Here is a 23,840-nt window from a genome sequence, read left to right as displayed (position 1 = left end):
GACTATTTCCCTGCACTGGAACCTTGGGTTATGTGGTCTATCTCACTCCCTAGTTGTTCCACCCAATTTATCTGCATGCAAGTGTGGGGCTGCCTGGTCTGCCAGCCACTGCCTTGCCTGGTCCTCCAGCTACTGCCTTGCCATGAATCCTTTCTTCCCGCTGCCTGTCTCCACCCTTTCTACCAGTCTGGATGAATGTTTCTTTTTTAACTCCTTGGTTGTCAAACTTCCATACAGTTTGATTTTCTGCCAGTTCTGATTATTTTTTGTTTTTAAATTTTTTGTTGTGCTTCTTTTGGTCGTGCAATGAGGCACAGTGTGTCTGCCTATGCCTTCATCTTGGCTGGAAGTCCGTATTCTGAAATCTTGAACAAAACTCCTGTTCTTAATCTTTTTATTGAGTGGATTGAATAATTTGGAAGGAAACCTTAAGTACCCATTTATTTTCTCTGCCTTTAAATTTATAGCATGTGTTTACTTTCTTTTTTTTTTCACTGTGGAGAATTCTTTCTGTTATTTTTTCTTCCTTAACAATGTTTTGAAAGATTGTCTACTAAAAACCCGAATTTACTAAATACTTTACCATTTTTATCATCCATAATAGGCCTGTCAATATTTGTGTTCTTTGAGCACAATTTGAAAACTGTCGACATGCTGGAAAAGGATGGACTTGGAGGGGTGGACAGACCTGTATGAAAACCCCAGCTGTGCCAATTAGTAATATTATAATGCTGGGCAAGTTAGTTACTTGTACCTCCAGGCTCTTCATCTTAAAAATAGGGATAATAATCTTAAGGTTGAAGGGTTGTTAGGAAGATTAGTGAGTATGGGAAAAAAAAGATTAGTGATTATGGTTGCTGCCAGCATAATCCTGGGCACATAGTATTACCACATATTAAATTATCTGTATTCTGTGAAGTCCATTTTAATTTCTGTGATTATATTTTTGTTGGCCTGATTTCAGGCCAACAAAATGCTTTTTAAGCCTTTGTAGATGCTAGTATCTCAGTACCCTCATTATAATCAGTTGCATTAGGTGGTTTAGGAAGTAATTTATGTAGAGGAATGTATAGAAACAAGGGAATGTATTAGTCATGATTGCTCCAACCTATGTTATATGTAAGTACAAACATTTTTGTATTTTATTCTTGATTCTTTCTTAGGGAAAAACACTTTTATTTACTAGTTAACCAGGCCTGTTATAGTAGTGAATATATGCTTTCAGAGCTCTGTGATAAGAACCTTGAATCCAACATTTAACCTGAAGATGTATGTATCTTAAGTGTAGTGTTTTGTTATATTTGAAGTTTTTTCCTACTCTAAAATGAAAACAGGAATCTGAGAAAGAAGATGATGAAATACTAAATTATCTGAAATAAAATTTCTTGTACAAATTTTTTGTCTTTGCCTTTCAGTCCACAAGAATCGGAATGTCAGTGAATGCTCTTCGCAAGCAGAGTACAGATGAAGAAGTTACATCTTTAGCAAAGTCTCTCATCAAATCCTGGAAAAAATTATTAGGTATAATTGATCTTTATATGTATATATATACACACACACACACACACACATACATGGTGTCCTGGTTTATTCAAACATTTGACTGTTGTATATATTTACTTTATGAGTATATATACTGAAATTAGTGCCATATAATAAGGGCGAGGGGTTGTTAGTCTGATCTCCTTGAGGGTTTTGTTTTCTTAAGCTAGTCAAATTTAGCTTTCTTGTCTTTCAGTACTTGTAACTAGAATGCCTCTTTAAGTAAGAAGAAAATTTCCCCTCAAGGGGAAGTTTGTCATACTTAAAAAAATATTTGCCATGTTTGTTTTGTCATACTCTGTCTTTTTCTCTATATGTATATACTCACACACAAATTATTTTTTTGAACCATTGGAGAATATGTTGCAACTTTACCTTTTTATACTTAGTGATCTGTTTCCTTGGAACAAGTTTCTTTTCTTATGTAATCATAACACTGGAAATTCAGGAAATTTAACATGGGTACAGCACTTTAATTTACAGGGAATGTTCCATTTTTTGGTCAGTTGTCCCAGTAATGTCCTTTATAGCTTTCTGTTGCTTTTCCAAAAGAAGATCAAGTCTAGAATCACATATCTTAGTTTTCTAATCTGAAATTGTTCTTAGGCATTTTTAGGTCTTTTATGATATTGATGATGAAGAATACAAGCATCCTACACCCTTTGTTTTTAATGCATGTTCCTTATTTGGGGCTTATCTGCTCTTTTCTCATGATTACATCAAGTTGTACATCCATAGCTGGAATAATACCTAAGTGTGTTGTATCCTTTTTAGGGTTTTGGATCCAGAGGCATTGTTGATGTTAGTTTTAATAACCCAGTCAAGGTTCACACTGTATTGTTTTGATTCAGACTTTGACCAGTGGGGTCCATGTGTTATTTCACACGGGCTGCAGGAGTCCTTTGGAGAAAAAGGGATGGCAGGGCCACCCTGAATGAGAGAGCACCTCGACCCTTGCCTGGACAGGCTTTTATTGCTTTTCTGGGCACATTACGTGGAGGATGATCCTCATTTACTATGCACAGGTTCACTTTAGGTGGTTACCTTTTACAAAAAACAAAGGGGAGGGTGCCGTCAATTACATCACAGAAGAAGGATATTTGCAAATGCAGAGGGAAAAGTGGTTGAACTGGTTACACTCTATCCTTAGGAGGTTTAGCACAGACTTTAGGAAGTTACTTAAAGATATGCAGTAAACTTTTGCTGCCTCAATTCAGTGTGAGGGAGTTTTAGCAAAAAGCAAGCCTCAAAGCAGCCTAGGTACAATGCAGGCCTGGTTCCCCACCAGAAAACCAATCTGTGGTCCTGGCTCCTGTGTGCCTCCTTGCTCCCACTGGCTTTCTGAATCGGGCTGGGCTATATTTGCCCCTGCCACATGGATCATTTCCCTATGTTGTTTATTATTTTTCTTCTTATATCTAATAGGTATTCTGTAGGAGACAGAACTAAGATCTTGAAACTATCTTATTCCTCATCAGATCTCCCTAACCTTCTCCCCAGTTAGTATCCACTGATTCTTTCCTAAACCACTTTTTACAGTGACAGAAAATAATGATTTTTCTAACTCTTCCACTTCTTTAATATTTATAAATCATCATTCTACTGTAAGAAAGAACCTTTTACCTCCCAGTTATTTATCTGTTATTAATGTGGACACATGTATTTCTATTCTATACAGTGAATTATAATTCATTATTCATATTTATTTTGATATTTACATTGTCCCAGATTTGACCAAACTGGCTCCTTTGTTTCTTTGATGAGGCCCCTTCAGTTTTTTTTTTTTTTTTTTACTCTCATGATCTGGTACTACAAAATACACTAGATTCATCTGTCTTCCCTGCCCCACCCCTGGAATTAGCCATTTCTCTCAGCAGTTGTTGGCCTTGTATGGAAGAGAAAATAGAAAAAGAAAACCTTTTAAAATTTCAAGGCAAGAACAGTAATAACAAAAGATCTATTTTAAGCACTTGATAACTAGGGACTAAAAATCATAAAGCCTATGAAATTTAATTGTCTAGTTTTAAGATAACTAAATGTAATATGTGATACTGTATTGGATTCTGCGCCAGAAAGAAACATGCTCTAAAGATCATTATTGGGATAATTGTCAGAATTTGTATGAGGTCTGTAGGTAAGTAAACAATATTGTATCATTTTTAAATTTACTTATTATTTACTTTGGTTATATAAATGAATTTATTGTTAGGGAATATACAGTGAACTATTTGTGGATAAAGAAACATTATATCTGCTACTAATTTTCAAATGGTTCAGAAGAAATATATGTGCACACCAGGGTGTGTGTGTGGACATACAACACACACATGTCTATATAAGGGGGAATGAATGAATGAGGAAGCAAGTGTGCCAAAACTAGCAATTGGGAAATAAAGCTCTTTTTACTCTTAAGCATTTGTGTATGTTTTGAGTATTTAAAAATATTACAGATGTGTAGTTTGCACCAAATGGGAGAGTTTATTTGGCATTGCTGACTGAACATTTGTTGTGAAAAATACCCAAGTATGTATGCAAATAGAATAGCTTGCATAAATTTTACTTGTTGAAAACTTAGGATTTCAGTTTTTTTGTTTTGTAAATAGCCTGATAACATGGTAGTAGTTAATTTTTTTAACAAATGCTAACAACTTAGGAATTTCATAAATTTTTAGATGGACCATCAACTGATAAAGATACCGAAGAAAAGAAAAAAGATGCTGCAATTACATCACAGAATAGCCCTGAAGCAAGAGAAGAAAGGTATTTTGCTCTATGGGAATTTATTTATGTCGAAAGTCATAGTTGACCATTACCTCCTCCTTGTTGTGATCCCTTATCTGTTTTCCAATTGAATAAATTAGCTAAGTATTCTAAGGTTTTTTACAAAATTTCCTCAACATTTAAGAGAATCTGAAGATACTACATAATTAGAAAAAATTATTTATGTTGTACCCAACAAGTTTAATTGAATTGCAATCACTGGGATAGCACTATTGGAATTGACAGTGAAGATACTGAGTAGGGATTCAAATGCTTTCATCCTCTATTTAACACATTTCTGTCATATATTTACGGCCCTGGGTCTAATTTTCCTTTTTATGCTTTTATTTCTCTCCCCAATTAGCTATTTGTCATAAGAACTGAAAACATGAGTTCATTAACGAAGGGTTCAAATTGTTTCTCAGATCGTATGCATTTATTCTTCCCTATCACAGAAAATGAACTGTGTGGTGTCTAACACATTGACATTAAAGGTAATATGCCTAGTAGATTAAATACAGTTCCTCTGCCCTGACTGGTGTGGCTTAGTGCTTTGAGTGCCAGACTGCAAACCAAAGGGTTGCTGGTTCAATTTCCAGTCAGGGCACATGCCTAAGTTGCAGGCCCGGTACCCAGTTGGGAGCATGCAACCACACATTGATATTTCTCTCCCTCTCTTTTTCCCTCCTTCCCCCTTCTCTCTAAAAATGAATGAACAAAGTCTTTTTTTAAAAGATTTTATTTATTTATCTTTAGAGGGGAAGAGAAGGAGAAAGAGAGAGAAATATCAATGTATGGTTGCCTCTCATGAGTCCCCTGCTGGGAACTGGCCTGCAACCCAGGCATGTACCCTAACTGGGAATCAGACTGCAGTCCTCTGGTTCGCAGGCCCACACTCAGTCCACAGAGCTACACCAGCCAGGGCTAAGTGAACAGAATCTTTAAAAAATGAAAAAACAGTTCCTCTGTTCTTGGAAAGCTTGTAGTTCAACACTTGACATTGATTTTGGGCAATAGTTCTCAAAGTGTAGTCCCTGAAAGAGCAGATAACCTGGCATCTAGTTAACAAAGCAAATTCTTGGGCTCTAACCTAGAACTACTGAATTAGGAATTCTGGTAGTGGGGCCTAGAAATATATTTTTAATAAACCCTTCAAGTAATTCTGATGCACTCAAGTTTTAGGCTATTTTTTAAACTTCATTCATTTTCTAAAAGTTGATAATGTACTCCTTGTTTTTTAGTAACAAAATCTCATATACTGTTATTTTGTATATTAGCACTAACTAAACTTAATGATAGGTAAGCTAAAGGTAGGGTTAAACACCAGTTGTTAATAAAATTTGTTCAGTTTTTCTAAATGTTATAATTTTAGGCTTTCAGAAAATTACAAGAATAGTTCAGAGAACTCCCAGTTGTCCCAATATTTAGTTGCATATCACACGTACATACACACATGAACTAGTGTTGTTTTAAATCAGATAAATCATTTGCTCACTGCATTAATATATATTTTCTAAGATCAAGAACATTTTCTTACATATAATCACAGTAAGGCTATCAATATCCATAAATTAACCTTTTTTAATTCACAGACCTTATTCATGTTTCAGCAATTGTTTCAGTGTCTTTTATTTCAAGGGGAAAATTTTTTTCCAAAATATTCAGGTTCACACTTTGCATTTAGTTATCATATCTCTTTAGTTTATCTGGAGCAGTTCTGTGTGTCATTGATTTCTATGACATTTATATTTTTGAGATGTACAGACCATAATAATATATTAATTTTTAACACATACTTCTAATTGTCTAATTTGATGACATTCAGAGCCACTGCTTTAGTGCCTTAAATATAAAATGTACTGGATAGACAATATATTAAATAGATATTGAAGGGAGAGTAGGTTCTTAGTATATTTTTCCTCAGTTCTATGTAGTTGAGGTTTAGGGATAGAACCTATCTACATAAGTATAAGTTACTGTGTATGAAGTCTGATAAAGTGGTTGGTATTGCATACATACACATTCTCTCAAGAAAATTTTAAGTTTGGAGAAACAAGTCTGAGGTATCATATAAAAGAAGCTACAGAGTTGTATCTAAGTGACTTGTAGCCGAAAAGGTCTTACACTTTGGGTATAAGAATTCAAGGGGAAAGTAATGTAGTTAAAAAGCTTAGAAAGGAGTCTCCAGAATGTAAAAAGTGGACCAGCAATAGTGAAGTTAGTGAGAGAAAGGCTTATCTACCTGTGCAGTTTCCAGTGGGTGAGCTAATCATTTGACTGCAGGTACAGAGAAGAAAAAGCATATAATTAAGCATTTAAGAAGTGGAATTTTTAAACATTGGTTTGTTCATTGATTTGTCACTGACAGATGGTATGCTATGTATGGTAATACAGAGAGAAGTAAGACCTAGTCTTTGCTCTTGAGAAGCCCATTCTGGCAGGGTAGAATATATAAAAAGTTATAATACAAACCTGTGTGCAGATAATACTTTGGGAGTAAGGGGGGAAATCTGAGAAGGTATGAGAAGGAGAACAACTAAACTTAGAAGGTATACAAAATGGCCCTTTTGCCCATGGTGATCTCATTGTGAAATTTGACAATGGATTATGTTTTGGAGAGAAGGCAAAGGAGGTACCTACCTACTTGCCACAGTGCAGTGAGTTAGATGTATAAAAGCTGAATGAGTTAGTCTTGGGAAAAATTTATGGTAAAATCTGTAATGTGATAAAGTTAACTGAAATCAGTCAGAAAAGTATTTTGTTTAGAATCTAATAAAGAAGTTAATCAGAAGCAGTTGAAATGATTAGGTTGACTGGAAAATTATTAAACTCTTCTGAACTCTCCTGATTAAGTTGATGAATCTGGGGAGAAATTAAGAGACATTTTTATATTTTCATGGCTCATCTTAGTACACATAGTTTTTATCCTGAAGAGGATCTTTTCTTTTTTAAAATTATAGTTTATTGATTATTATTACAGTTGTCCCAATTTTTCCCCCTTCGCCCCCCTCCATCCAGCATCCTCCACTCCCTCAGGCAATCCCCACAGCATTGTTTGTGTTCATGGGTTTTGAGTGTAAGTTGTTTGGCTACTCCATTTTCTCTGCAGTACTTTACATCTCCATGGCTAGTCTGTAACTACTAATTTGTATTTCTTAATAAAAACTCAATGGTTATCTAATAGGAATAGGAGTTTTCCAACATCCCCACCCCCTCTTTTGGGGTTGAGAGCTGTCATATTCTCCCAGTGCTACGTGTTTAACCCTTTCCTCATAACCAGGATCTTTGTTTTTCATTTATTGTATTGATCTGTATATAATGTATATTTTTGCTATTACAAATATTATTTAATTTTTCAAAGGAGGATCAAGGTCAAGTTTTTAGTCACCATATTTTTTTGGACTATAAGGCTCACCCCCCAAGTTTGAGGGGGAAATGAGGGTGCATCTTACAGTCCGAATGTACCTTACCTGGCTCACTGTTGGGGGGAGATGGCGGCCTATGTTATTTGTGTTATTAAATATTTTACCACATTTGTTGCTTCAAAAATTTTTTTTCTATTTTCCCCCTCTAAAATCTAGTTGCATCTTATGGTCCAGTGCGTCTTATAGTCCTAAAAATACAGTAATTTTAAAAACACATGAGAGATTTCTCTTTACTAAAATTTTAATTTCTTTTTAATCTATATACATGCATTTATTTTTAATGTAAGAGTCACTATCTTATTTAGGTCAATATTAGTTTTTAGAGAGTGATAGTAATGGTGTTGAGTTTTCCTTTATTTCTTCTTGGTGTTTGTGTATATGTGTATTTTAGTAGCTCCAGTGGAAACGTAAGCAGCAGGAAGGATGAAACAAATGCTCGAGATACTTACGTGTCATGTTTTCCTCGGGCACCAAGCACTTCTGATTCTGTACGGTTAAAGTGTAGAGAGATGCTTGCTGCAGCTCTTCGAACAGGAGGTAAGTGTGATGTACATCCTTTCAGCACTCAGTCCTTTGATTATAACCATTACCACTGCCATGTGCACCTCCATATTTCTTTTTCCAGGGGCAGCCCATTGATAGCTGATTAGCACTGCTTAGCACAGGGGGTAGGTGTTAATAGGGATTACCGAAGGCAGAGGGGTATAGGCATACTGGGGGCCTGTTATAACTTTATAATTCTAAGAAATGGATTCCTTCTAGTAAATGGATGTTTCCTGATTTGTAGTAATTTAAACTTTTTTTCACAAAATTTTCCCCCCACGTTTAGTCTGCAAACTAAAACCCCCCCATAGACAGTTAACAATACTGTTTTGGGGTCCAATTGTTAAATGTTACTATGAAATAATAGTGTGTAAGTTTTGTATTTATGATTTCATTTTCAGCTTTTTAAAAATGGGAATGAGATCTTAGTTTATATATGGAAGCTCTAATTTAGTTTGAAGGTATTCATTTTTATTATACAAAATTTTGGCTTTAAAGTATTGTATACAAGACTGTTTACTCATCATCTTATATACTCTACTTTTCTCCTTACTCTGCCTTTTCTACTTTGAGTCCCTATTTTTGATATATTTTTTCTTTTTTCTTCCTAGTTTCTTTTTATTTCCTCCTGTTCTTTTGAATATTTGCATAAGGATTCATCTGAGTGTGTCTCTATATATGCTTAGCAGATGAAATGAATGGTTTCTTTTCATTGAAGCCTGAGTCACAGGAGACAAGAGAGTTCTTTTTATAACTTTCTGCTTTCTGTGGAGCCAGCCACACTGTATGGAGTTGTGAAATGAGGAATTACCTTCTAGATCACTTACTTTCCTACTCCTGGGGGATAAGGAAGGACTGTGGACATTAGATGAATCCAGAAGAGGAGTTTAGTGGGTAGTAAAGACACAGATTCTAATGCAAGTAAACTAAAAGTATTCTTTAAAGAAGGCAAATTGGGTTGAAGAAATATATATTGAATTTTTAAAAATATGTTCCAGTTACTTATTCTTGATAATTTTTTGTGTCTGTGTTTAGATGATTACATCGCCATTGGAGCTGACGAAGAAGAATTAGGATCTCAAATTGAGGAAGATATCCTTTGTGTCTATATGCATAATTGTTTTAAGCAATCTGCTAGATTAATTAAATTTTTCTTCAGTATAGATTTTTTATTTTTATTTTATTTGTATTCTTCAGTTTCCATCTTGATTGTGTTGTTTTGATGGGAAAAGAGAGGGCTATCTCTGTCATTTTCATTCTTTTTGTTTTCTTGTCATTCAAAAGTAAAACACATAGTGTTGATAGCATTTTCTTTTTCTTTTTAAGATTTTATTTATTTATTTTTAGAGAGGATGGGAGGGAGAAAGAGGGAAACATCAATGCATGATAATCTCTTGTGTGTCTCCTACTGGGGACTTTGCCTGCAACCCACGCATGTGCCCTGACTGGGAATTGAACCAGTGACCCTTTGGTTCATAGGCTGGCATTCTGTCCACTGAGCAGTTTTTGGAACAGTTTTTGTGAACTTCTTAGAAATTTAAGGAATTCTTATTTTGGCAGGATAGGGAAAAAATAATCTTACCTTTATAATTTAACCTTTTTTCCTTAGTGGTCTATACCCATATATCAAGAAATAAGGAATACAGATATGAAATACAAAAATAGAGTACGAAGTAGAATATCAAATCTTAAGGATGCAAAGAATCCAAATTTAAGGAAAAATGTACTGTGTGGGAATATCCCTCCTGACTTGTTTGCTAGAATGACAGCAGAGGTGAGTATATCTGACTGTTATGTTTCCATGATGTGAAGTGTAAAGTCTGTTTAAATCATAAAGTACTCTATGACCACTACATATATAATAAATCATTATTAACTTTCCTAATATATTTGTATATACAATATTCTAGACAAATACTGTACTTAAGGAGATTGAATTGCTTAGCATCAATACTTAGCCTTGTCCACAACTATACAGTGATTTTTGCATTAAATCATTGTCTGAAGAAAAAAGCGTTTTAACTTATTGTGGATTCAGGTAGAATTAAGGGGTTGAATTTATAATTGTAAACAGACTTTGAAATCTTTAAAGTTTTTCTGTGGTTAAAACCTGCGCAATTAGTCATATCTTATTAACTATTCATTAAATTTATATAGAGGTTGATGGGAAAAATGAAATTCACAGCTGGCTATTTATAGACATTGCTGTTCATAGAAAATAGCTGTTGTGTGTCTCCAATCTTAATATTTTCTTAAACATCCAAGAGAGTGAATTCTTCTTTAATATAGCTAATAAAAAGTACTGTATTTTTTAAAATTCATTAAAAAAAAACCAAAGTAATTTTAAACTTTCACAAAGTGGAGGACATAGAGTAATGAAATCCCATATTGTCTGTCACCCAGACTTAGGTATTTTCAAGAATTTGCACCCTTTTCATCTATCCTTCTTTTCTTTTTCCTTCTTTTCTCCTGAGTTGTTTTTAGGCAAATCTCAGACATTATGTTCTTTTTCCTCTACATACTTGAGAGGTATCTTTAAAAATATCATATTTTCTGAAATAAAGGTCATCAACACTTCCAGTAAAGCTATCAATAATTTCTTGGTATCATTTAATTAAATAGTAGATTATACAGTATTTTTTGGACTATAAGACACACTCCCCCCATTTGCCAGAAATAATGGTTGTTAATGCTACTGTTGAGTTCTGTTTACATTTATATTGGTGAAATATTATGTTGTTTATGTTATTAAATATTTTACCACATTTTTGCTTCAAAATTTTTTTCTGTTTTCCTCCTCTAAAACTTAGCTGCATCTTATGGTCTGAAAAATACAGCATCTAATATTATTCTTTCATATTCTTTTTGTTGGTTGTACACTTATTTTGTGTCAGAATCCAAAGTCTACACATAACCTTTAGTTAAGTCTTTTAAGTTTTTTTTGGTTTGTGTATATGTGCATGTGTGTCTAAAGCAATGTCTTCTCCTACCCCTGCCCCTGCTTTTTTTCATGGCATCTACCTGTTGAAGAAATAAGTTTATTTTTTCTATCCCACAGTATGAATGGTCTCTTTTTTTTGTCATAAGGTTATTTAACTTTTCTGTAGGCTTGAGTATATACAAGTTGAACTTTTTTCCCAGCCTTTTTTCCTGCATAATCATTTTATACGTTTTTTTTTTTGTTTTTTTGTTTTTTTGTTTTTACTTCATAATGTTTAACATCAGGAGATGCATAATGTCTCTCTGTGCTCTTGGCATTCTGAGATTCACCAGTGAGATTGTGTACTTACAGTCTGTTTCGCTTGTTATAAAGTTCTTTTTTGCCCTTTCATCTAATGTATTGTTTATCCATTGATGATCCTTCCCTGAATTGGTGGTTTGATTAGGAACTGCAAAATAGTGGTTTCCAAAATTATGTCATTCTTCTCACATTGATTAGCTCAATTTCTCTGATAAAGAAGCACTTTCCCTTATAAATTTGGGCATTACTCTGTTGGTTTGGTTAGGAAAGCCAGGGTGAATGTGTAATTTTTTCCCTTTAGTTAACAGTTATTAAAATGGGGAGTTGTTGCCTAGTAACTGCTAGTTGGGGCTTTCGTTGCTGTTTATTAGCATGTGTCTGTGTGCTTTTTTCCCCTAAGTATCATACTTGATTGCTTCTTTATAGTAATTTATTTTGGTGGCTGAAGAAATCATTTTTGGCCAGTAAGAACAACTTTATTTTAGCTCTGTTCATCTGACTTGAAAGTCTTTGGTAGCTTTTTTGCTTTCTGGCACAAGAAAATGATCCTGGCTTATCCTGTGTAGTTCTTGACTCAAAACTGGAACCAGACATTTCTCCAAAGGTCCTTTTTTGAGCGGGCAATAGTACATACCAATATATACACTAGAGGTGTTCATTGCTACAGGATTACATTGTTTAGAAGCAGTAATCAACACAGTTTTCACTTAAAAAGTTATAAGTATTTGAAGACATTTTAGAAGGAAGCAAACTCTAATTTAGAATCTTGAGAAAAATATTTTTTCACTTTTAAAACATTAAAAATTTATTTTAGTTGTTATTAAGCTAATTGAGCATAAAAAGCATTCAAGATATACAAAAAAGACACCTATAACCATTATGCCACCTTCTAATAGGAAATGGCTAGTGATGAGCTCAAAGAGATGCGGAAAAACTTGACCAAAGAAGCCATCAGAGAGCATCAGATGGCCAAGACAGGCGGAACCCAGACTGACTTATTCACATGTGGCAAATGTAAAAAGAAGAATTGTACTTACACACAGGTTTGTGATAGATTATGGAGTCTTATTTTCATGTTAAAAATGTTGTAATTTCTGTTTCAAAAAAGTAGTAATTATCAGTTTATTTTGATGTTTTTCAAGAAAAATTATGATCTCTTAAGTGTAAAAAATGCTTTCTTAATACTAACAGATTCTGATAAATTGTAAATAAGTTATGTTTATACTTTCATGGACATTGTTAGTGTGAAAGCTATATCAATTAAGTAAAATTTATAAAATATACAATTTAGTATAATGGCCATTTTTTTGTTAATAAGCAGTTGGTTTTTGGTTAGTATATAAACAAGCTGTCATTCTTTTTATTTCGCAGCCTTTTATAATTTAAGGAAAGTTCTTTGTTCTCCCTCGTATAGAGTGTGGGTACTTTTATCTTAACTGGTTTCCAGGTATTTTTTTCCTTTTAGCAACATGTTGATGACTTTTATATTCATGTATGATATAACTGACCTTTTTTATCCTTTTAATAGCTTAAAAGAGCCAATGTATAGTTATTTTAGTTATGTGTGCATATGTGAAAATGGTGTTTTATCACTCTCATTAATTTCATTTACCAAATAGGTTTTTGTACTTTATCTGTAATGTGCTAAATCAGAATTTTTACCTGAAGGAATAACTTACCGTATTTCAGATTAATAGACATGTTTAGGGAATTGAATTTTCTGCTTGACAGAAACCGAACACTTAAAAAAATATTACTAAACTATGTATAAGTTGTAGGAAGGAGCCTTTCCTTTTTTTATTATATAAAAGTACTGTATTCTCAAGGTTAAAAATTCAAAAAGTACAAAAGATTATGAGTGGAAATTCCTCCCCACCATGCACACACACTTTTGCTTACAGCTACCAGGTTCTCCCCTCCCTAGAGGTAAACCAGGATTACTTGTTTGTGTTGTGACTTTCTGATGCAAACACCGGGCCCGTGGTGTTCACAGCGTTATGGATGAGATATGAGACAAATTCACACAGACTACCGAGTCCTGTGAAGGAAAAGAGATGGCGTGGCTACTCCCTCAAGGGGGGAGCACCTCAGAGTGGCCTTGCCACTCTCTCAAGGGGAGAGTGCCCCGACCCTTGCCTTGACAGGTTTTTATTGGGTTCATTTAGCACAGGAATACAGGTAAAGTTTATTAATCAGTGTTAGGCAGTAAGGATCAAACAATAGATAGCATACAAAGAAACTAAGAAGGCCTATTCTGAGCCAGGGTCTGTTATCTAAAGGGCTGCAAAACTTTGGGAAACAAACTCATTTCCTGCTCAGACCCTTATCGTTTAATTGAGAGCATTCTTAGCAAAGCAGGTTTTATAGGAGTTTATATATTCTTTCTTAGGCCTGGTCACCAAGGGTCCCTGCCCTTTCCAGCACAAGGCTGCACCACCCTGTGTCATTGTTTCAGGCTTAAAAGTCAGGCAGGGGAAGTAAGGCAGCCAAGAGATTAGGAGACTTCTCACAGACAGAATGAGGACTCAGGCTTTGTCAAAGCTGAGGGATGAGGATCCATCACCTTTTTTTGCTCTAGCCCCCCAAGTCCTTTCCTGGGGCCTCCACATGATTGTGCCTGTCTTAGGTTGTTTCCCCCTTGGGGAATCTTACTCATCATTGGCTAACTGATCAAGCATTGGGGGCCAGTTATGGATGAAGTAAAAGGAGCAGAAGCAGTGCCCCTGCCAGAAAGATAAGCTTTGTCTCCTTAGTGGCTTATGGTCCAAAGGTCGCTCACTCAGCCTTAGCCATGGGGGGCTTACAGCTCCTGAAACCAGGCAGGGTGGTTCCCAACAGCTTTCTGTGTTTTATGCACACAAGGTCTGCCTGGAAAAAGTCCAGCCAGTGTTAATATAACAGTGGTTTGTGCGACATTGATGTAACCTGGCAGCCAAGCTTGAACATTCCTCCATAGAAACTATTTGCATGATTCAGAAGGTCACAGTTATTGGCAACTGGTGATTGGCAGTTTCATCACAACGCATCTGCTTGTAAATCACATCTCATGTTGAGTTTTTTGATAAAACATCAAATCACCTGGGTGACTCAGCCCCCCTATAGCCCAGATTTGGTGCCCTGCAACTTCTCGCTCTTCCCAAAACTAAAATCACCTTTGAAAGGAGATTTTACCATCAAGGAGAATACTGGGGCAGCTGGTAGAGATTGAAAGAACTGTGAGGTCCCAAGGGGCTTACTATGAAGGGAATGAGGCTTCATTGTCTTATCTACAGTGTTTCCTGTATTTTGTATCTTCGTCAATAAATGTCTCTATTTTTCGTATTACATGGCTAGATACCTTCTGGACAGACCTTGTATACTTGCAAACATGAATGTTTTTGTTTTCCTTTCCTGATAAACATTTGCAGCATATTTTATAAGCTTCTGCCTCTTTTTTATTTTTTTGAAAGTGCACGATACTTTATTTTTAGATATACTTTATTTTTAGATATACTTTATTTAACCAATCTAAAGTCCTTTACCTTTTTAAAGTGTTTCATTTAGTTATAATTATATCTGATATTTCACTATTTTTGTGAAAGTATTACTAATGATAATAAAATATATCAGCATTTGAAAGTGGTCTCAGAAAATTCTGAGTTGGAATTACTTTATTTTCTTTTAATCAGTAGATGGGGAAAATCTCAATAATATAAATTCTACTCTAAAAATGCCATGTAGTAGAATTAAGTATAAATAGAAAGATGTTAAAAGTTAAACTTTCTTTAAAATATATAAACAGCTATGAAAAAAGTTGTTTCTTTTAACAAAAAAAAACTAGTCTAGAAATGAAGTCAGTATAATTTTCTTATAGTCAAAATTTCTGTCAGTAGATAGACAACATCCAAATTTGTTGGTAAAACGTATGACGTAAGAATTAAGTGTGACTCTTGGTTAACATGTACCCGCCAGGAGTTCAAATATTTTCCCATAGAGCAAAATGTTCCTCATACTTACTTTTAGGGCCCTAGATAGCAATATTAACTATATATAAAATATTTCAGTATTTCAGAAGGATTATTTTTAACATTTTTATCTGAAGACCTTGAATAGGCAAAGTACTGCTTTTTTGAGACTAGCTTATCTTTGTGCTTTTGAGTTACTGGTGATATTTACGGGTATGGTGGAGCTTCTGGTCTTTGTAGTATGATATATTAGGATTTTATCGTCTCATTAACATTATGTATACCTTATTCAAAATGCAATATTGTTAGTATTTAGGTTCCTGCCTTCACCCATCTTCCTGTTCTCTATAATTAGATTAAACTAAAGAATAACTTTTTACTTTAATAATGCTTTGTCAAATTCATTTAGGAGTATATACTTTAAAGAACTAACCCGTCTGTTTTTGAGTCCTTTGGTTCCAGTATCCAAAGGAGACCTTTGTTCTCCTCTTCAGTAGAGAACATCAGAAGTCTATAACCTTGTGTAGGTAAAATCTTTAAAAATCACATAAGCTTATTTATTTATTTCTGCCACGTTTTCTTTTTGTTTTTAATTTTTTAGTTGTAAAATACACATAACCTAAAATTTACCACCTTTATCATTTTTAAGTATACAGTTTAATAGTACATATATAGCGTTGTACCAATCTCCAGAACTCTTTTCATCTTGCAAAATTGAACATCTATACCCATGGAAAAACAAGTCTCTATTCCCCCTTCTTCCTAACCCCTGGCAACTACAAGTTTCTGAATTGGACTATTCTGGGTAGTCAGATGGATAAATGGAGTTACATAGTATTTCTATCTTTGTGACTGGCTTATTTCACTTAGTATAATATTCATAAAAGTTATCCATATTGTAGCATGTGCCAGAATTTCCTCTTTTTTTAAGGCTGAATAATAATCTGTTGTATGTATATTACATTTTATTTATTCATTCATCTTCTAATGGGCATGGTGTTGCTTCCACTTTTGGGGCTATTGTGAATAACAGTGCTGTGAACTTGTGTATAAATACCTCTTTGAGAACATTGCTTTCATATTTGAGGGTATATATGAATACCCCCTAAAGAAAGTGGGATTGCTGATCATAACAGGCATTATGACCTGTCAGAAACAGGTCATCTTGCTGGACCGTCCAATGTGCTCAGTGATCCACATAGGTGACCTTGGCCAGATAGATGTTCATTAAGGCATCAGTGTTGTCTGTGCACCCATGGGCCATGATGTCACCCCACAGGTCCACATTGGTTACCTGACCCAGAAGACCTGCTGCAGGATGATTAGGCTGTTCTCAGAGGTTGTTGACTCTTGCACTGACTAGCTCTCTTTTCTTCTGTACCAACTAACTGCTCCTTGGCTGGATTCCTTCCATTATAATTATTTTTTTTTGTCCTGGGGATTTAATGAAATCATATGTGGAACCAAGATGGTTTATTAATAAATGCTAATATTATATTCCTTCTATTAGTCTGCTGTAAAACAAATAGAAACAGTGCTTGGAAGATGAAATCCAGTTATTCTGAGATTGGGGTTTTCGGACATGTTGTATTCTGAGCTATGCCCTCCACTCTCTAGTACAGCTTTCCTACATGAAATTAATCTAATTTATAAAATGTACAAACATGTCCTACTTTGGGAACCATTATCACTTAATCATTTAGGTTATTTTAATTCATTGACTATGTGCTACTTATGCAAATTTTGATTATTTAACTCATTTTTAAATTATGTAAGTTTTGATTACTTCTTATAAAAGTATTTAAAATTATATTTGATTGTTCAGTGCATTTATGTGAAAAATATTTCAAATTTTAACTTAAAAGAGAAACTTGATTGTAAAAACATTGAGATTCTGGTCATTATATTGAGTGTGATTTTATGCTTTTCTTTAAATCCCTTCCTTATGAATGTAATTTTTTTCTTTTTGCTATATTATCTCTTTTGCTTTATGTTTTTCTAATTTATCCAATCTTTTCACTTGAATGTTTAATGTTAGCACATTCCCTAAATATACAGATATCAATTGATCAGTGTGTTGTTTTTAAAAAATAAAGCAATATGAAGTACCTACTTAAAGAAAATTTGGGAAATACAGGAAAATGTGAACAAGAAATTCAAAATAACCTATCAATTTGCCATCCAATATCATTGAAAGAACAATGATCAATATTTTGGTGACTGTATTATCTTGTGGCTTTTTTTCCTGACTGTAGTTGCAGCTAAGTACTGTAAACTTTTTTATATTTGTTAAACTTAGCTACTGTAATGTAAACATTTTGAAGTGTTGGAAACATCCTAAGTGCCCATCAGTAGGTTAATGAATTTAAAAACTGGTTCATCCACACAATGGAATACTATGCAGCAGAAAGAAAGAAGGAATTAAACTCTGAGACAGTATGGATTGAACTGGAGACTGTTGTGCTAAGTGAAATAATCCAATTGGTGAAAGACAAATACCATATGATTTCACTTATAAGAGGAATTAATGAGTAAAATAAATGAGCAAAACAAAACAGACTGACAGTTGTCAGAAGAAAGGGAGTCGGGAGAATGGTGGAAAGAAGGGGAAGGGAGTCATCAAAGAACGTGTATGAATGACCCATGGACATGGACTGTGGGAGTGGGGTAGGATGGGGTAGGACAGAGGAGGGCAAAGGGGTGGGGGAATTGGGACAACTGTAATAGAATAAACAGAATATAAGAAAACATTTTCTCAATTATTTTTTAAAAACATAAACAATATCTATATGATATTTCATCAGGTGAAGGTACTCTTAACTTATTTCATTATTTCCCTGTGGGTTAAGTTGTTTCTACTGCTTGTGCTATTATAAAATCATCCTCTTTAGTCCTAGCTGGTGTGGCTCAGGGGATTGAAGACAGGCCTGCGAACTGGAAGGTGGCAGGTTCGATTCCCCATAGGGCACATGCCTGGGTTGTGGGTCAGTCTCCACTTGTGGGTGTGTGAGAGGCAACCAGTCAATTGATATTTCTCTTGTACATGTTTCTCTCCCTCTCTCCTTCCCTCCCTCTCTTTCTAAAAATAGATAAATAAAACCTTTTAAAAATCATCCTCTTTAAATACTCTGTACAAAGATTTTTCATCCCTAATTTTATTGAGGAAAAATTAACAAATATAACTCTGTATATTTAAAATGTGTAGTGTGTTGATTTGATCTGGAATGATTCCCATGATCAAGATAATTAACATGTCTATCGCCTCACATAGTTAACTCGTGTGTGTGTTGGGCGGGGGTGAGAATACTTAAGATCTATTGTAATTATAGTCATGCTATACATTATATGTATTAGATCCTCAGAACTTACTCCTATAACTAAAGTTTGAACCCTTTGATTTATATATTTCCCCCCATTCCCCCAGCCCCTGGCAACCACCATTCTATTCTGTTTATATGAAACGAGCCCCCTCTTTTTAAGATTCTGCATGTACATATTTGTCTTTGGAGTATTTCACTTAGCATAACGCCCTCACATTTATCCATGTTGTTTCAGGTGGACAGATTTCCTTCTTTTTTATGGCTGAATAAAGTTCTATTGTGTATATGTACTGCTTTTCTTTATCCATTCATTTATTGAAGGACATTTAGGTTGTTTCCGTACCCTGGTTATGATAAATGCTGCAATCGACATGGTGTGCAGATAATCTTTTTGAGATACTTATTTCATATCCTTTGGATAAATATCCAGAAGTGGGATTGCTGGATCATGTAGTATTTTGATTTTTAATTTTTTGAGGAACCTCCGTACTGATTTTTATGTCTTTACCAATATACATTCTTACCAGCAATTTACAAGGGTATCCTTCACATTCTCAGTAACATTTGTTACCTCTTATCTTTGATAACAGCCATTCTGACAGTTGCGAGGTGATACTTTATTGTAGTTTTCATTTGCATTTCCCTGATTATTTAGTGATGTTGATGTGTACACAGATCTTTCTATTTCTAATTACAGTCTTTAGAATAGATCAGATATTAAGTTTCTAGGTCACAGAGGGGCATTTAAGGCTTTTTGTTGCTTAATTTTTAGAAACAGTTATATTTGTCAAAATGCAATATGCTTAATTTTCACATCTTTGTTAATTTGTAAGGGAAAATTGACATTTTTAATTAACATTCTTAGTGATGAAAATTTTCATTTTTAATTAACTTTTTTTAGTGATGAAATTTTTTCTATTAGTCATTTATAAAAAAAGTACAATGTGTGCCCTGGCTGGTGTGGCTCAGTGGATTGAGCATGGGCCTGCGAACCACACAATCACAGTTCGATTCCTGGTCAGGGCACATGCCTGGGTTGCAGGCCGGTTCCGGTTCCCCGTTCCCAGTTCCCAGCAGGGGACGAATGAGAGGCAACCATACATTGATATTTCTCTCTCTCTCTCCTTCCCCTCTAAGATAAATAAATAAATAAATAAATAATCTTTTAAAAAAGTACAATGTGTGATATTAGATAATTTCCCATTTATCTGGGATTCATTAAACAGGGAAAGACAAAGGAGGACTTAGAAAATTGAAGTTCAGAAATGTGTGTTCTTCTGACATTAGCTTATTTGAACTTGTTTCAGTCTGTTATACATTTTATTGTGGTACTGCTGTGGTTATTATATATTTTTATGTACAAGGTTCTTAGATTGGATTTTTTATAGTATTATAAAAAGTAGCATTTGTCATTTGATTTTTCTACAGGTACAAACACGTAGTGCTGATGAACCAATGACAACATTTGTTGTCTGCAATGAATGTGGAAATCGATGGAAGGTATGGCACCTTGTTAAATTCATTGTATTCATTTATGATAGAGTGGTTTCTTCAGGTCTGTTCATCAGCCTGTCTAGATACCTAAATACATACATATGCTCACACTATTCACTATTCAGAGAGTCTGTGACTAACCATTTGTAATGTAATATGCTACATTGTATTCTGTTAGAAATAAAGAAGGTTAATTTTCCTACCTTCATGCTGTTTTTGTACAGGAATAACAATTGAATTTCACGTTTGGTTACTGTATCACAGTCCTGTGTATGCTATACTCATTTAATTGCTTCAGCGATTATACTTCCAGAAAATCTGTCCATATGCATTTCTTCTCTTCATAGGTTTTGATTCTGGAGAATTTGTTGAAATCCAGTCTAATGATTTTAGTGTTACATTAGGAATTACAGATGAGCATTGTCATGGTCTGGTAGGCTTTTCACTAAGCCTTCACATTGCCTGTATACTCTTGAATTAGCCCCACACAGGGAAGTTTGTTACTTAAATGATTCATTCTTCAATGGTTTCTGTGAGCCACAGTAATATAGTTTAAAATTGGGAGAAGAATTACGTATCAGTCTTAAGATCATTTTTATTGTTAATAGATATGGGAATATTGGGAGTGTGGGGTTAGGGAGACTCACACAGTAGGAATATAGTCTTTGGAGCCAAATAGGTTTTTAACTCCTTCACCACTTACCCTTACTGTACTGTAATTTTATCATGTATTAATTGTAAATAATACCTACCCTACAGGTTGTGGTGAGGAGTAGAAGTAATCTATTTAAAGTGACTAATAATTGTTGATGTTCACTTACATAGACTTTTTAGTCTAATATTTATTTTGAATTATTCACATAGGTTAAAGCATTGTTCAGAAAACAGAAGTGAATTTAAAACTAGACAGTGGGTGAATATCTTCCACAAATATGGTATGGGACTTTGATCTTAGAGACAATTTTAGGGGTTGAGACAAGTACCCATTTTATTATGCACAAAGATTCATTTCTGAGCTGGGAAAGTTACTGATACTAAGAGTGTTTCATGGTTTGAAATAGTGGCTCTTATCCTGAGTTTGCAGAAGTTTTAACATTCATCTAGAAGGGATATTCACATTTTCCCCCTAGTCCTATTGTGCAAATCTGGCTTTTGCAGATAGCTCTCTTAGATTTATTTTGCATGATAGAGTACTGTTGTTCTTAGTAGTAGTGGTAGTAATAGTAGTATAGGCTATGTAACAGTTTGTTTTGAATACAGGCAGTTTGCTGCAGAAGTTCTGATGTATGACCAATTAAATTTAAGAAAGTTCACTTTACTGTAGAAAGCTGATACCTAGGGTAACTTACTCTAAAAGTTCAAATTTTAAAATTCATTTTTTAAACTTATAAACACTAAAAAGGGTTTCATTTTTATTTTTAGATGAAGTTTATTGGTGTAACATTGATTAATAACATTATAAGTTTCAGGTGTGTGATTCTATAATGTATACTATATCATCTGTGTATTGCATTGTGTGCTCACCTCCCAAAGTTTAGTCTCCTTCTGTCATATATTTGACCCCCTATCCCCTCTTCATCTTTCTCCAAACCCATTTCCTCTCTGGTAACTACCACACTGTTGTGTCTAGAAGAGAGGTTCTTAAGTTAGAAAAAAATCCATACTATTTTAGTTACAGTTCTCCTAATTCTGAGTTGGAAAAGTCAAATGCTTAAGACAGGTGGTTATTCATATTTGAAAAATCAAACGGCGTCTTTTTTAAAAATGCCCTTTTCTTAACAATGTAAAGTGTATGCTATGTTAAATGGGGGAAGGGAAACACCCTATATTGTCTGCATTTGGAGGTTTCATAAATTTTTCTTTTTCTTTTTTGACAGTTCTGTTGAGTCAGAAGAATTGGCAAAATATCTGGACCATTGAGAAAATGGGTTTTATAATTAGCTTTAAAACTAGGCCAGGGAACTAGTTTTTCTGCATATCAGATTTTTAAAGAAAATGCATCCCTTGAGTTAGTCTTTGTTTTTGACATAGCATCCTTCCTTAAATAACTTCTGTAGTTTCAGTTCAGTAGGGAGACTACATAATTGTATGGTATCTGTTTCAAACATTTGTTCATTTTTATAAGTAATTAAAGTTTTGGCAATTTATTTTTACCTTTTTTGCTTCTTAAAGAAAAATTACTTTAACGTTTTTACAGTCTAAAAAATATAATAGAAATGTTATTCTCAGTTAATACCTAAATGAAAGTTACATTTTTCCCTTATTGGCATGTACCTGCAAATATTAAAGGAGAGGTAATATAATTTTAAGTTTATGAAATGTGGTATGTGTTCAGATAATACTTGACCAGCTTACCTAAATTGTATATAATATTTGAACTAGCATATGAAATTGGTTTCAATGATTATATTTACAAGTCTGGAATAATTAGATATTATTTTGCATTTGTAACTAACCGTGATCATCATTTCTTGTAATTTCTTGTACATGTTTATTTCTTGTTCTTTATAGAGTTTACTTTTGGAAATATGACTTGACTTTGTTGAAATCCGTTTGGTTTTGTTGTTTATTTACCTGTTTGACTTAATAGTGTATTTTAGTTTTGCAGAACACTGTTTAGGAGGCTTTTCATAAACCCCAGCACAGGCAAAGAATAAAAGCATCTTAATTTTTTTTCCCTTGTAAGAAGACATTGGGCAAAATGTTTGCATTTTACTATAGTGTCATTATTATAAACAGTTCATTACTTGATTTTGATTTGGAAATCTGTACTGGCCAAGAATTAAGTTTTAAGGATTATATAAATCTTTTCATATTGAGGTTGATAGAAAATATTTTTTGTCCTGAGTCTATGAAGCTGACTTTTTCTGTTACACGATTAATGAGGTTGTTGAACACATTGAATATATGGACAATAATGCAATGCTTTTATAGTACAGATGTTACAATTAAGTTTTATTTTTTGTTTAAATGTGTACTAGTGTTCTATTGGGAATAAGAAAAGATCATTTTCACACAGGTTTCTTATGGTACACTTGCTCTAGGATATTTTAAAAGGCCAGTGTTACAAAGTCTACAACTTATCATTCTAAATCTGTATTCTGTCAAACACCTACAGACAGACTTCAGTACATGCTTTACTCTCCTTGCTCTCATTTTCTTATTTCTTGTTGGAAATCAATTTTATGTAATACCGAAGACAACATTTAAAGGTCACTGTTAAGACTCCGTATATAAAACTTGGCCCACTGGTACTATTCCATCTTTACTTTGCCAGTTTACAGATTAATCTTATGTTTTATCATTTGAAAAATAAAGTACATTTTTGAAAGAATGAGTTTTAAGAATAAAATTTAAATAGTTCCACTTTTAAACTGTGATGCATTTTAAAATTTGTAATTCAATAAAGTTTCTTGTTATTAAATTGTATCACATTTTGTCATTTTATTTAACATTGAAGCTTGCTTTACTTTTTGTTTAAAAATTTCTCTTCTTCTAGCTATTAAGGTGTTCTTAAAGTAGTTTTAATTAATTGATGCCTGCTGGTTTTAGTAAAAACTAGTGTTTAACA

General features: G+C 33.9%; 1 protein-coding gene across 1 annotated transcript in view; it reads left to right on the top strand.

Annotated features, from left to right (window-relative positions):
• The window catches only part of TCEA1 (transcription elongation factor A1), a 46,976-nt gene extending 23,598 nt beyond the window's left edge, over nucleotides 1-23,378 (top strand). The window contains exons 3-10 of the mRNA XM_037035375.1: nucleotides 1,416-1,521; nucleotides 4,215-4,302; nucleotides 8,119-8,264; nucleotides 9,306-9,362; nucleotides 9,890-10,044; nucleotides 12,408-12,554; nucleotides 20,204-20,275; nucleotides 22,147-23,378. Of these exons, the coding sequence (XP_036891270.1) occupies nucleotides 1,416-1,521; nucleotides 4,215-4,302; nucleotides 8,119-8,264; nucleotides 9,306-9,362; nucleotides 9,890-10,044; nucleotides 12,408-12,554; nucleotides 20,204-20,275; nucleotides 22,147-22,155 (780 nt within the window). The 3' untranslated portion in view covers nucleotides 22,156-23,378. The remainder of the gene's footprint in view (nucleotides 1-1,415; nucleotides 1,522-4,214; nucleotides 4,303-8,118; nucleotides 8,265-9,305; nucleotides 9,363-9,889; nucleotides 10,045-12,407; nucleotides 12,555-20,203; nucleotides 20,276-22,146) is intronic.
• Nucleotides 23,379-23,840: the final 462 nt, after the last annotated feature.

The sequence above is a fragment of the Sturnira hondurensis genome, unplaced genomic scaffold (genome assembly GCF_014824575.4).
Source record: "Sturnira hondurensis isolate 20B ecotype Veracruz unplaced genomic scaffold, ASM1482457v3 Scaffold0022258, whole genome shotgun sequence".
NCBI classification, from domain to species: Eukaryota; Metazoa; Chordata; class Mammalia; order Chiroptera; family Phyllostomidae; genus Sturnira; species Sturnira hondurensis.
Note: the sequence above shows the minus strand (reverse complement) of the source record. Positions and strands in the feature narration are given on the sequence as shown.